Source organism: Haemorhous mexicanus, chromosome Z (assembly GCF_027477595.1).
Source record: "Haemorhous mexicanus isolate bHaeMex1 chromosome Z, bHaeMex1.pri, whole genome shotgun sequence".
Lineage (NCBI taxonomy): Eukaryota > Metazoa > Chordata > Aves > Passeriformes > Fringillidae > Haemorhous > Haemorhous mexicanus.
In genome coordinates this window covers 69,042,105-69,057,097 of record NC_082381.1, presented here as the reverse complement: position 1 = coordinate 69,057,097, position 14,993 = coordinate 69,042,105, and the positions used below count along the sequence as shown (strand labels likewise).

General features: G+C 33.8%; 1 protein-coding gene across 1 annotated transcript in view; it reads left to right on the top strand.

Moving 5' to 3' along the window:
* CWC27 (CWC27 spliceosome associated cyclophilin) overlaps positions 1-14,993 on the top strand; it is a 92,966-nt gene that overhangs the window by 55,473 nt on the left and 22,500 nt on the right. The window contains exon 11 of the mRNA XM_059836693.1: positions 8,409-8,506. Coding sequence (XP_059692676.1) covers positions 8,409-8,506 — 98 coding nt within the window. The remainder of the gene's footprint in view (positions 1-8,408; positions 8,507-14,993) is intronic.

Sequence of the window (14,993 nt, the reverse complement as noted above, 5' to 3'; positions counted from 1 at the left end):
AGAGTACTTGATTAGTGACTTCAAACAGAGGCTGTCATGACATCCACTGTGCTGTCCGTGGTCATCCGTTTTATTTTAGAGATGCAGTGTTTGTTACTACCTTGTCATCTGGTACAACATTGGTTTTAAGGTGAGTTAGTGAAACAGTAATTTCTGAGTTCCTTTCTGAGGATGCACTCTGGAGCTTTATCTCACTTAAAGTTGGTTGAAATTTACCCTTCTGATGCCTTCTCTGTTCTTGTTTCATCTTTATGGCCAAATCAGATCAAGTTCTTGGAGAGTTACTGCCTAGAAACTGCTTTTGAGAAAGCTGACATAAATCAATCATTTATCCAATCAGCACTGATTTTATTTTACTTTATTATTCCCTTTAATCCCATGTGACCTAGTGACCTCTTGCTCCTTTTACTTTTCTTGTTTTAATTAATTCAATCATTTTAGCATTAAACTTTCAACTGTTTCCTCTTTAAAATTCATCTTTGCCCCTTTAATACACTTTCTAGCATAAGTCCTTTTACAATCTTTTCTGACAGCTCTAGCTTTAGGTTTACAGAGGCAAAATTCTTCTAAAAATTATTTTACTGCTTGCTAGTCACACTAATTAGTTGCTCATCTTTCTGGTCCTTTTTTTTTTTTTTTTTTTTGACTTCTAAAAGGTTTATTACTTTTCTCTAAGATATTAGAACCTGCTTGACTTTTCTGGTGAAACCACACTTCTAAGATTTCATATGGAGTTACAGATTTGGTTTGTTCCCCCTAAGATAGTAGAACAATATAAGACAATGGTCTTGATATGAAGATAAGAATATTAAAGATGCTTATTAGTGACTAATGGAAAAAACATGTTGAATTGGTTTACTAAAAAAGATTCTGATAAACTGACCAGTCTATAGGTGTTTCCTGAGCCATAGTAAGCTTTTCTCTAGGCTAAATATTCATGATAAAACCTATTTGGGATTAATCTGGAGGAGATGGTTAAAATTAAAGAGAAGGAAATACAGAAGAAGAGCAAGAAATGCAAAATAAGCAAGAAGTTGGTCAAAAGACAACATAAAGTATGTTGAAACTATTGTTTTGGGTCAAATTAAGACTAGTTCTAATTCCAGGTTTTCAGTAATACAATAATTACTGAAAAAAACTCCACCACAGTTTGTTAACAGAAGTTTGTAAATACTATAAAGTTGGAAGATAATGTTAATGAGACAGGAATATCCTAATGCAAAATCATATGCTCTCAAAAGCTTGAATGATAGAAATAGGGTGAAATTTAAGAGTCATAGAATCATACAGTAAGGAACAAAACCAAAAATTCCTCCTGCAGGCCATCATTCAGAATTGACTGAGTAAGAGGAAGACCTCTTAATTGCAACTGCAAAGTTCTGTTGGGCTACTGTGTGGTGTGTTACTGGGGAAAAAAAACCAAACCACAAACCTACTTCTATCAAGCATTAAGCTAGGCATTTGCAATTCAGATAGATATAGCATTGGTCTGGATGAGAGATGCTGTTGGTCTCCACTTTTTCTTGTTTTGTTTAACAGTTGTTAACTGTCTTGCAGAAAGCAAATTTAAGGTTTTCATCTTAAACTGAGAAAACTTAGTCTTCTATCTGTTCCAGGATCTGCTGTGAACATAGAAGGTCCAGATAGTGCATAAAATCAGCCTTAATATATGATATGTGACATATGATATATGCTTCTATACATACCCTAATGCATACATCTGCATTTTCTGGCAGTGTAACTGGTGGCTGAACAATGTAAGCAAAGAAAGTTTATAGTGAAAGCTAATACCTTTTATTAAGCAAACTGTGGAAGAAAAATAAACTAGCTGAAGAAGAGCTTGTGTGCCCTGAAACCTGTGGGGTTTTTTCCTACTACATCTGTGTTAGTAACCATAATAAAATAAATTGCCTCTGCTTTAGTATCTTTTTTGCGCAGGTTTGTACTTCATGTTCAGCTTACAGGCCCTGTTGTTTGCTGAGTTTCTCCCAGTAGAGTCAAATGGTAACATTTTTCATCAGTTTCAGTTGTGAGAATTCACTGCACAGTATTGGAACTGATGACATACCACATAGCTTACAGTTCAGGATGTATAGTTAAAATAGAGTGCCAGTTTTCTGAAGTGTTAGTGATGTGATGCACCTATTTACACTGAGGTTTATGGTAGTAAAAAGACAGTAACAGTTTTCCATGTAGTCTTTAATAAACATGCCAGTCCTTTTAGATTTCATAATTGAAATATTTTCTAGGTATCATATATAAATACTGGTGATTCATCTGTAAATTAATTCAGTGCAGAAGTTTTTAACTTTTATCTCTAAAACACAGAATTGCAGTACTAATTGCAAACTGTAACAGCTACTGCTAAAGTCAAACACAACATTAACTGTCAGCCTTACTGTTAACACAGGTGGCCATACGGGACCCAGCAGCTATATTAAAATGTTTCATCTACAGTTTTCCAATGTCAAGATTGCTGAATATCTCTGCCACCATTTTTATATCATTATCTTATTTGAGATACAGTTGCAATACACCATTTGCAGAAAATAGACAGATTTATGTCTGACTTCTACAGTAAAACCAGGCTGGCAAAGAGACAAAGTGCATATTCCAAATCCATAATTTTTATTCTAATATTTACAGTTGTAAAATTCTTGCAGTACCAGAGATGAACAGTAATCCAATCCAGACAAAAATAAGATTCTTGAACCCTAAAAAAGTCTTAGATATACATGCCAAATGGGGAATTTGCTATCCATTCCAAGAATTGCATGTTCACCGATACCCCAAGGAGCAGAAGGGGGAATATCAGAAGAGGCTTCATAACTGACAGTGTAGAGCAGAACATTCACCTTGATTCTTCCACACATCTGCAAGTCAGCTAGTTGTGCAAATATGACATTTTATATTGTTTTGTTTTATCATTGGGATTCTCTATTTGAAAATACTCTTTGTATTTTAACTTAGAATTGGAACTCTCAAACAGAATATTATGCATTTTTCAAGAGTGTCTAGCAGAAAACAAAGCTATTATCTGAACAGAGATTTCTGGTTTCTTTCTCATTTCCTCTTATTATTAAGGTGCCTGCTTGTCAGTTCTAGAATAACCTTTCCATATAAATCATGGGCATTGAAAATTATCGTTAATAAATATAAGAATGAGAACATGAAATGTGCTTTTAATGGAATTCATACATTTGGGGGAAGATGTGGCTGCCTGTAATAGGAAGGGATTGAATCCAGGACTTCCTTCCAGGCTATTAGTTTAAATGCTGAAAGGATAATATTGTACTATAGCTTGGTTTTTATTTGGTTTATCTAAATGGAATTAAAATCATCTCTTCTGCTATGAAATTACATGGGCAATGTTGAAGTACTTCAGTATTAAGATGTTGTAGGGTTCTGCTCATGTAAAAATTAAATTTATGTAATATTCTTAACATGCTTTTATTCTTTATAACATTCTAGAATTGCTTTTAAAATTAATAAGAGTATTTTCGGTGGTTTTCTTTGTTCTGATATGCTTACTTGGAGCAACACTTCCTTAATAATGTTACTATTTAAGGATAACCAGTTAGTAATTTTCTTTTGATGTTATTGAATGAGGAGACAGCAAAAGTAAATGGAAGGAAATAGTCTTTAAAAAAATATATAAGCAACGTAATAATAATACTGAGAAAGAAGGAAAACAACATGCTAATTTAATCATTAGTACAACACTTCCCTGAATTAATTCTTGTTTCAACCATGACTTGCATTCTAGAAAAATTTCAGGCCCAGTGATGAAGATGCCTTGATTTTTCTGTTGTTTAGTCTCTGGATAGCTCCTCCATTATAAATTTACATTTACTCAGTAAATAGTCCAACTGTGAGGTGATCTGTATTGTTTTGCCACCACCTGAATATTTCAGTTTTGAAAGACTGTGGTCTTGTTTAATATTGGTTGTACCAGCATCAGTGAATGGTTGTGTGCTAGGGTTACCTCAAGGAGTTTGAGCCTCTCTAGGATCTTACATGGAGTTTAGAGATGGAGTAGTGATTACTCCAAATTGTAGGGAAGTTTAGACTGGAGTTGGGGTAAATTTGGAAATGCATAGAATGCAAAGTTTTCCAGCACTTTGTGATTGGAATACAGCATCAAATGAATCTTAGCATCTTCTGAGATTTGTCATCACTGGATGGGAGTAGGTGAATTAATTTTGAATATATGCAGCCTTTTTTCCCCCTAAATCACAGTTGAATAATATACTGTGCCCTTCTAGGTCTTATTTGGGTCGATATATAATATATTTTTATTTGTTAAAGACTTGGTATGTTTAAATAAATACAGGTAGTTATGGTTTATATACATGCGTGCAGAAGCCTACAAGTACAAAGAGGCTTATGTATGTATGTAGAGAAGGAGGAATGGTTTTGGACTTATGCATAGCAAGTATGATTGTATGGCCACTTACACCAAAGCCACAATTGTTGTTTATTTCTGTAAGCAGTTCTCTTTTCTTTTGCCAAAGTGAAGTCAAATACAGAACTTCTCTTTTTTGAATAAATCTACTTTGTCAATTCAGAAGACCCTAATTACTTTCAGAAAAACACCTTCAGTATATGGCACTTAGAAACAATTTTATTCATTTAACCTAAAATATTTGGCTAAATTTCCAACTGATTTTATTTCTTATTAACTGAGTATTATTCTGATCTAAAATACAGAATAAAAATCATATATATACATATGTTTACATACAAGAAAGTTGAAGTGTGGAATATATGTTATTAAGAAGATAACAGCAGAAAATAGCCTCCATCTCTCTGGGGGCCACACTGCTTTTGATGCAGCCGAGGACACAGCAGGCTTTCTGGGCTTAGAATGCACACTGATGTATCATATTCATGTTCTCATCCATGAGCACCTCTGAGTCCTTCTCAGTAGGGCTGTTCTCATACATTTCCTTCCTTATCTTTTAAGATTAAACATTTTCAGATAACAGGGTTAGCTAACTTAAATGTAAGAACTTTGGTGAAAATGTAATGCTTTCTGTATTACTAGAGTTCATTTTAATAAAAGTTAGAAAACTACAAGAATTCAAAGAACAGAACTACTATTTCATCGTGATAGGTATGATACAGAGAAATGAAGGAAAGTCAGCCTTCCTTCACTCCTAAACAGGTATAATAGAATGGTTTTGTACACTCTTCAGAAGAAAAAGAAATTACCAAAGTTAAAATTAATGCAAGTTATTATGATTTTGTAGGTCATAGACAACTGTATTGTCTTTTGGGGAAACCTGAGGCAGGGAGTTATATGATACATGTTCAGAAAGTGTTGACTTTTTGATTTAGAGAAATAACTGAACTTCTGCAGTGTTTATAGTACAGATAGGTTTGTATCAAGCATTTACTTGAAAGTATTATTATTTTTATTTTTTAGAAGTCCTCATTAGAAATTAATAGAGTTCATGTCAACAGAATATTAGAGATAATTTGAATTTAATACCTAAGCTGGCACTTTTAATATAACTAAATGCTGGGTTTCACAGCTGGCTATCAAAAATGCAGATTGTAGCTGCAGGACAGTACAACTGCTGAATGACATTTTGGAAAGAAATGACCAAGAGGTGAATTGAGAGTTGTGGAAAATGAGTGTTCAGTGCTGTGTTGACCTTATGTTCATTTTTGAGTTAGGAACAGAGTGCACCACCAGCAGAGACTTGTGGGAAAGCTGAAACCTATCAGTATATCTGATTCCAAATTCCATCTTCAGAAGAACTAAGGAAATACTGCAGGGAGTTCTGGAATAGACACAAGTGATTAAAGTGAATATTAGGAGAGCATTCTTTCTCTTAAAAAGAGTATGAATTAATCTGCTAAAGAGAAGTCAGAGTGTTGACCATAATTAACAATGTAGAATTGCTTTTTCTTGATTGTGCATTCAGATACTTTACTAGGAAAGCTGATGCTGTCACCATACATGGTGTCTTCAGGGTGTAACTAGATTTCAGCACAAAGTTACCTAAGTACTCATAGTTCTTAGTATCTGGAGTTCCTATCAGTTCATTGTTCACAATCCTGTCAAACCAAGCCACAATTGAACCAGAAATTCAAATGGACTATCACTATAAATTTTGTAGATAAAATTATTTTATTGTTCAGAGTAGAATCTGAAAATTCTGGTGTTACAAACCATTTGGCTAGATCCTTTTCAGTCTTCTGCCGAGGAAAGTTACATCTGTTCTGGCAGTATCTCTGCATGTAGAGAGTAGAAGTTTCCAGGCTGCAGAAACTTGGAAAAAGAGGAAGAGGCAGAAAGCAAGAGGAAGAGGAGAGCCTGCTATAGCTGTGAAATCAAGGGAGCAATGAGACAAAAATGGAGCAGAGAGGTGTGCTTTTATAGCAGCAGAAGCTCCCAGGGATAGCAGGCACTTGCATAATTGATTACAAACTAACAGCTATGTTATGTGAAACCTGAATGCAAATTTACTGCGTTCAAAGACATAGGCATGAAAGATTAAATTATTGCCTTTCTTACCAACCTGATCTGACAAAGTCACCTAGAAATAAAAACATATGCTAAGTGTGGAGTCTGTAAAGAGCCAAGTATCAAAGTTGTTTATTGACCTAGTACTGATCATAGAAAGGTCTTGAAGAAATATTTTGGAGTTAGACTTTCTAAGAGTTAAGATTCTCTGTGTTCTGTACAAAAACCTCTTTCAGCTGGGGAAAAAGAGGGTGTGGGGGGGGCTGAATAATACTCACTAGCTAGTTCATTGTTCGTGCTGCAATAGTGTTTAGCTAACTAAGAGAAAGACTAAGTGGGTCCCCCTTACAGGAAACTTCTGATGTGCTAGACTCTGTTATTCCCAAGTACCGTTTGTAACCCACTCTCTCTGTGTTGCAGTCACTGTCACTCTAAATATTTTGAACATACAACCTTTTATTGATGTGTGTTATTCCTGCTGTGCAACTTCAATAAGAAAATGTTGCCATGTACTATAATAGTATTGAAATGCAGCTGTTTGCAGTTTTACCCCAAATTTATAGAAAAGTAATGGAGAAACTTGGATCAAAAATCTCTATCTCTTTTTCCCCTACAATTTTGTTTTCAGGTAGAAAAGTAGAACTGTAGTTTTTTCATAAAAGCTGTTAATCTTGCTTAGTGTAGCTTCTGCCATGCTGTTGAAAATAAAGACCTCCTGATGTGGTTGGCTGAATAACTTAACAGTAATAGTCTTCTGTGCTAGTGTTTTTTGCAAGTGCTGTTCTGTATTGTATTTGTGCATACATACAAATGACAATGAAAATCAAAAGTAGTCATCACCCAGCAGTTCGAGTCTTTTCCTTAGAAAAGGGTGTAGTCCATAGTGGTATTACAGATGAAAATTAAGGTACATGAAACAACTGCAGGGGAAAAATGCTTGCATGACACGTTCCTGCATTGTAATAATTTCTGGAGCTCATTGATTGTGATGAAATTTAAATCAACCAGTACCTAATTTGAAGCTAAAAAAATTTTAAAGTGCAAAATACAAATTCTAACATCCAAAAAATTGGAATTCATTATCAGTTCTTATCCACAGGTAACCATTAGATGGTTGCAAATCAGCATGAGCTGAAATAAAATTTAAATTCAATTTACAGAAGAGCTTTTTTTGCATTGAGGGATGTTAAGAAGTTGTTGCCCAGAGACTTTTTGGAGTCTCTATTTTTGAATATTCAAATCCTGACTGGACAGTGCTCTCAGCATCCTCCTGTATTTGGCCCTCAATTGAACAAGGAACCTGGACTGTCTGATCTTCAGAGGTCCCTTAAAAATTGTGATTCTGTGACAAAAAATATTTTGTTTGTTGTTGGCACAATGATTTGAAAATGTTAGTTTCTTTTTTCTAGTGTTATCCCTTTAGGTATTTGTAGAAGGAAATTAATTTTCATATCTAACAATAAATGCTTACATACCTTTCATGTCTTTGTCACTGAACAACTGCATTGCTTGTCCAGCCAAAAAATCCAGGAAATATATGAAGATTTATTAGTTGAGCAAACTAAATTTTATAACACCTGCAATATTATTTGGCAGTACCTCTATTTCAGATTCTCTTCATGTGCTTCTCATGGCTAATTAGAATGTTGAAGTTCAAATGGGGATTCCTTGTTCTATTATTCATTTCCTTAACATATTTCTAATGGGGTCTTAAAGTAAGATGTCTGTTAATGTTATTTTGTTGTCCCTGCTAATGAAAATATGGACTTTCTGAGGTCCTAAGTGATTTTTAAGCCATGTTCTTAGCATCAGTGAGTCCGTACCTTCCCCTTGTTTATATCAAAAATCTACTGTCCATTAACTTTGATTCTGTTTCTTCTGAGTAGTTGTATATCTCAGAAGATTATATTCCTTTAACTGTTTCTATTTGCAGTGAGGAGCTACGGAAGGAGGCCCGACAGCTGAAACGAGAACTGCTGGAAGCAAAGCACAAAAAAGAAGAAAGAGCTTTAAGACCCAAAGAGAAAGAAGGTAAGAGGTTTTGTGTAGATCTCCAGTTAACATTCTGGTTTTAAAGAGTTTTTGGTTTTGTGTTTTATAAATGTGCATAAATGTGGACTATTGTTGAAATGTAGAATATTTTTTTTCTTTCCCTAGGGATGGTAATAATGTAACGATGCCAGTATGTAAGGAAATTGTATAGGTAGAATTTGTTCTCAAATCAGGTAGCATTTCTCCTTCTAAGTATTCATTAGTTACATCCATGCTGTGACCTCTTGACTTGCAAGGTCTTTTTGACTTTCTGACTTGGAAAAGTTCTTAAATGCAGATGGTTAACTTTGAACTCAAAGCTACTGACTTCAAACTTTCATGTATCATAAGACACTGATGGAACTCAAATTCACAGTCACTACCATATTTATTTTCCTTAAACCTTAACAAAACGGGATCTTCAGCTGCCCTCTTCTTTGACAGACAGTTTTTATATTTTGTTTATTTTTAAATGTGTGTAAATTGCTATGTTTATAATAGCATGTAAACTGCACATTTTAGTCCAGAAGGATAAAACACCCTTCATTAGCCAAACGGAAGAAACAAAAAAGTGTCATTACACATTGTGGGATTGCGAAACACACTTTTAGAGTAGATTCTTAGTTCAGTTCTCAGTACCACAGAAATACGAAAGAAAATATAAATCTATTTTTTTCAAACTTCAAATAACACACAATTTACAAGAGTGGTATAAAATATAACATAATTTTTAGAAAAATTTGTGGACTCTCTTGAATGACAGGTGAACTTGATCAGCATTTTGACAAAGTAAAAAAATACATTATCATGAGTTTGTGAAATCTGGCACCAAGTGTTAAATATTGCTGACTCTGACAATGTTCTAGTAATCACTAGAATATAAGCTCACACTGGCAAAATAATGAATGCTGTCACTAGTCATGTAATAAAAGAACTGTGAGTAGAGATATAGCAAAGGTAAAGTGTAGTCCTTTTGAACATATGTGATAACTTGTCTTGAATAGTGCCATGTATGGCAGTTCTTACACTATAGCTTTTACTTATCCCTGTTCTGGTGCCAGTCAGTGGACTTTGTAATTTGAGGAAATTCACCTTTACAGTGACAGAATAAAGTAATACTTGGGCAAATAGTTACTTCCATGGTACAGTTTGGAAGGATACCTTCTATTCAAGCAAAGGGAGTTTATATACCAGAGTTGGTGGGAGGCTTCTATTTTCTTTGAAATAAATAGTAGGAAGGCCTTAAATCAGTTGAAAATCTGCAGGTTACAGCTAATGGTACAAATAATCTGGCTTTCATTTTTGTGATAGGAAGGGGTCTGTTCCAGTACCTGTTGAGAGAGATGGATGGCAGGAAAGAACCTATTGACCTAGTCAGTGGAGGACCTGACTAAAAATCTTGAAAATAAACATGTTCTAAAATTTAAGGCAAACTTAAAAGGATATTAAATGAGATGCAAGTAGTAAAGGATAAAATTATTAATGAAAATGTAGTGAAAGATTTCAGGTTTGTACTAGAAAACAAACTGAACATGAATTTACACTCTCATGTGGCTGTCACTGTGTGGTTGTTGCTACAAATGCAGTACCTGTAAAAGTGTGGTTGTACTGTTGCACTCAGTTCCAAGTATTGTACCACCAAAAAGGATAATGAACAATTCTATTAAAATACAAAAAAACTGCCCAAAACTAGCAGAACACTATTTGGACAAGTTTATTAGGAGATACTTGAAGATATGTGTAATTTATGTAGGGAGGGGGATGGAGGGGTGAAATCTCAAGTCAAAGGAATGAAGCATACCTTTATAGTGAAACAGAATTTACAATTGAGGAATAATAGAATAGACTTTAGAAAGATTTTATGTTTAATATAATGAACTGTAGCAGAAATTTTGTACCAAATAAATAATTTTGCCCCAAAATTAAAAGCACTTAGTAGTCATTTTATATTTATTGGCCTGATAGCTCTACTGAGTATAGTAGAATTATCAACATGGAAGACAGTCTGCTATACATATACTAGTTTACTTATTCCACATTAGTTTACATATAAGAAATTGTTCATATTTTAAAAATACTTCTATCAGGAATTTGATGTTTAATTAGCAGTAGATTTTTCCATTGTTCTCTGCCTATCCTCTTGGGAAGTTTGGGATGGGGAGTTGTCATGCTGTATCGGGTATGCCTGTGCAGATGATGCAGACACTTGCATTCTGTCTGACTATGCTTTGAGCTGGCTGCATTAGGAAAAAATGTTAGTTCACAGGCTATGTAACCACATTAGTGTGATTCTGTTCTTGATTAATAAACATAAAATCACAGCCAGAACTTACAGCCATAGTGGGAGAATTTCACTGAAGATCACAGAATGGTGAGAATAAGGCTTAGGTCATACTGGCCAAGACTGGGTCTTGTTCTAAGAGGGTGCTAAGGATGGATCAGCAGCATGAAACATCTTTTAAGTTTACTGCACAGATCTTTATTAGTATTGGCATCACATTTAGTATCACTTCTTCAAATAGTTAGTATTGTATATAGCCTTCTCTTTTTCTGTATTTGGAGATTAGATCAATCAAGAAAGATTGGAGAGTGAAAATTTAAGTGTTTACATTGTTTCAAGAGGTCAGAGAAAAAAAAAAAATTCTCTCCGTACATGTTTGATTATAACCAGTCTTCCAATTTGTGAATAGTATTGTTGATTATGCCAGACTGCTGTCAAGACCTTACTCTAAATAAGATGTTTTTCTTTTATGTGACAGTTGTTGTCGTGATGCCAGAAATTACATCAAACACTATTATTTGAGTGCTGAATTAGTTCAGCATTTTGAAGTACTTAGTCAAATATTCAGAAAAGATCTTTTTGAATTTTCAAAGTTCTGTAGAGTAAACCTGGGAATATACTTCAATGAAATCTGCTTCAGACATACAGCATCTGCCCATTAATTATATGTCACTTTTAAACAGTAGAAGTATTTAGGAAGTAATATTTTAGTTTTTCTTCTTAGAACATTTTTGTAAATGGACAAATAATCTATAGACTATGAAATTTAATACATGAGAAAACAGAAGAGCTGTAAAATACTGTCTGAATATGGAGACCTAACAATTAATGTAAAAACTAACATTCAAGGGTAAGAATTCTACTGAGGCATGTAGTACTGAGGCATCTTCTGTTTGTTTTTTATTGTGATATGGTAATCACATTATTAAAATGTTTAGAAAATTCTCAAAATCAAGTGTTCCAGGGTAACATTATGTTTTATTTCTGTTCTGTTTTGAAGTCTGGGTAATGTCAGGGGCAATCGAAGAATTAAGCCCTGTCTTACATGGAAAGATACTTTCTTGAAGTCTGGGACTTTAATAGGGTTTTGGACCCTTCAGAACCCTCTGAAAATAACAAAAATAACAAACCATCAAATTTTGATGCTTTGGGAATTTTGCAGCATAAATGCATTAAGTATGAAGATTTTTTCAGTATATATAGTAGAACTGCATTGTATCAAAATATCCATCTGTCATCTTTGCAAAACTTTCTTTTCTCCCACTGTTCGCAATTTTTTTACATCGCCTAATACCCAGCATCCCTGTGCAGTCTCCTTCCTGCTAAAGTGAATACATTTTTCCGTTTATCTCTCTGTCTGCAGAAAAAAAGAGGACAAAACCTCACTGTAAACCAGCTTTGATTCTAGTAATAATCTTAAGCATGTACTCAAAATCCACCAAAATTTGAAAATTAACTGTATTTTAGACTAGGACCATGTGCCTACCAAAGTTCAGAAAGCATTTGCTAAAAACTTATTTCACACTGTTTTGCAAATCTGCTCTGGTCTTTCAGATAACTGTTTTGAAGCTCTAGGAATTACTTGTAAGATTTTATTGAGTTCGCTAAATGAACTAGTAAGTTTGTTCTAGGACTGTTGCTTTTTTCACTGTAGCAAACTGAAAATCTAGTAATCACTCCAACCATGGAAGCTCATTCTGTAAGCAAATCTATTCAATCGTTCACAGTTGCTAAATATTTCCTGACTCTTACCTAACATCCTGGCAAACAGTGGCTCTTTAGAATCTTAGGCAGGCCAGAGCTATAGCGACATTAATTAAACAGTTCTTGAAGGTGCAAAGAAAACCTAAGTAGAAAACATAAGTAGAACTAGTCCTGAGCAAAAATATACAGGACATTATGTTACTAAGTCTCTCAAGCATAAAATTATTTCATATTGTTTTTCTGGTATATTAATTTTTACACTTCTTTACAGTAAACAAAAAACTAAAGTATTTTAAGTTTCAGATACATCATATTTAAAGCTGTAATAATTTTTTCCTAATTCTGGAAGAAATGAAATTTTTGTTTTGGTTATTAATTATCCAAAGTGTCGAAGTTCTGTATTTGTAACTTCTGATAGGAATTCTATTTTAATCCCTGAAATATTATGGCATATTGGAATTTCTTTTATAATTTATAAAGATTTTATTTGGTTTGGAGCAAAAACAACTTCTCTTTTTAAGATTTCAGTCTCATTAAGATTTTTAAAATGAGTACTGCTTACCCTTACAATTTTAAAAGAATGCAATATAAACTGAATATTGATGGAATATACTGAAGTAATACAGGAATGTGTTTTAGGTCCCATATTTTAATTCACCAAAACATTCAATCATAATTACTTTCTCTTCAAACAAGAAGTTTTTGAGGTTTTTTGACCCTTTGGTATTTAGTCTAGCTATGCCATGCAATTTTTTGGAATTTCTGGCCAGTAGGTATTTTATCATATGAAATGTGTCATCTGAGTTGCTAAAGAATACATTTTGGATACTGAGGAAATTTTATGGGCCCACTACATTTCAAACATACATAAACCCTGCTAAATAAACTGGGATGCCTTTTTATATGTGCATCTTTGTGCATTTTTCTTGTTTTCTTACCTCAGTTCTGCATAAAGTCATGATTACATATGAAGATTTCCTTACAATAGTTAATGGGATTGCTTTAGAATATCCAGAATGTTTTGTAATCTAAAATACTTAAGTGTGTGTAAATATCTTCATGCTAGCTGTATCTCATCAAAGAAAAATCATAATTTTCAATGCTTTTCAATGCTACAGGATCTTGCTTTTTTATGGTTACATTAAATCTTCAGAATTAGGATGTTTTTCTCTGTCACAATATGTATTTTTTCTACTCTTCATCTGTTTCTGGTAATACTTTCACCAAACCAAATTCCCTTCATTTTCCAACAAGTGTTTTTTGGACAGCTTCATTATCTCTTTCTTAAAAGGAAATAAAATCTGTATAAAATTCTAATTACAAGAACAGTAATTACTGCAAGGTTTGTTTAAAAAGTTGGTACTGTGGAAAATTGCCCACATTCTCTCAGACCTGCATTTGTGTCAAATTGTACCTTATCTGTGCTACAATTGGTGGACTCGTTATGGCAAAGTTACACTACCTGCAGTGCTAGGAATGGAGCCCAGTCTTCAAGAGCTGTATCAATGTGAGCATAAGCAGTGATAATGCTATTCTGATCTACCACAGGCAGCTGAATTAGAATTCATATTTCTTGGTTTCATTTAGTGGAGGATAAAATTGCAGTTTTGAAAACAGAACACTTCTAATACATTTTTTGTGTAGTGTTTGTTATGTTAAATGTACCAGGTGCTTTAGGAATTAAGCCTAAAATTACCAAGCTTTCTTTTCTGCTTCTCTTCTTATTAGGAATTGATCATTCCTAAACCATCCACTCATTTCAGTTCAATGCCCTTGGATCAAGTTTTGCCTTTGTTATACTTCCTCCATTTGGTAGTTAAAAACGGACCTCATTTGAACAGTTCCTTTTTTAAGTGTGAGCAAAATAAGGTCGTTCATATTTTTTTTATAATCAATATCTTCCTTTCTGGTTTAAGGACTTCAGAATTTCCTCCTTAGTTTCAGGCTATCACTGTAAACCATGTCCCAAACCCAAAGTTTTAGGTTAGATTGCATCATCATGTTGGCATGTATTGGCCATAATTTCAGGATAGAAGAATCTGTCTGAAAGAAATTATTTTGACACAGTAAGATGAAGACTTTCTTGGTAGTAACTCAAGCTAGCTTACATAAATAGCAAAGTACTTATAAATTCTTATGAAAGTAGGATGAAATGTATTTTCAATAAGGAAGGTTATCTGTTTTTTTTTTTTTCCCCCCTCACCTTCCTTCCTGATGGAATATACACAACAGCTTGTTCAAACTAAAGAAGAAATTCTTTGCTTCATGCTATTTACATTTTGTTTGTGGTGAGATCCTCCTAGGGAACAAGATTCCTGTAACTTAAATTATCTTTTGCATCTTGTGATACCTAAATTGAATTTAATTGTTATTTTACCTCTGTGTATCCATGCCATTTTTCATTAATTTTTGTCCAAATAAATCCTCTTAGATTAAGGAGATTAATATCAAAGTCATGATCCTTGTACTTCTGCTGAATGAGCAAGCTGGACCTAAATTTGT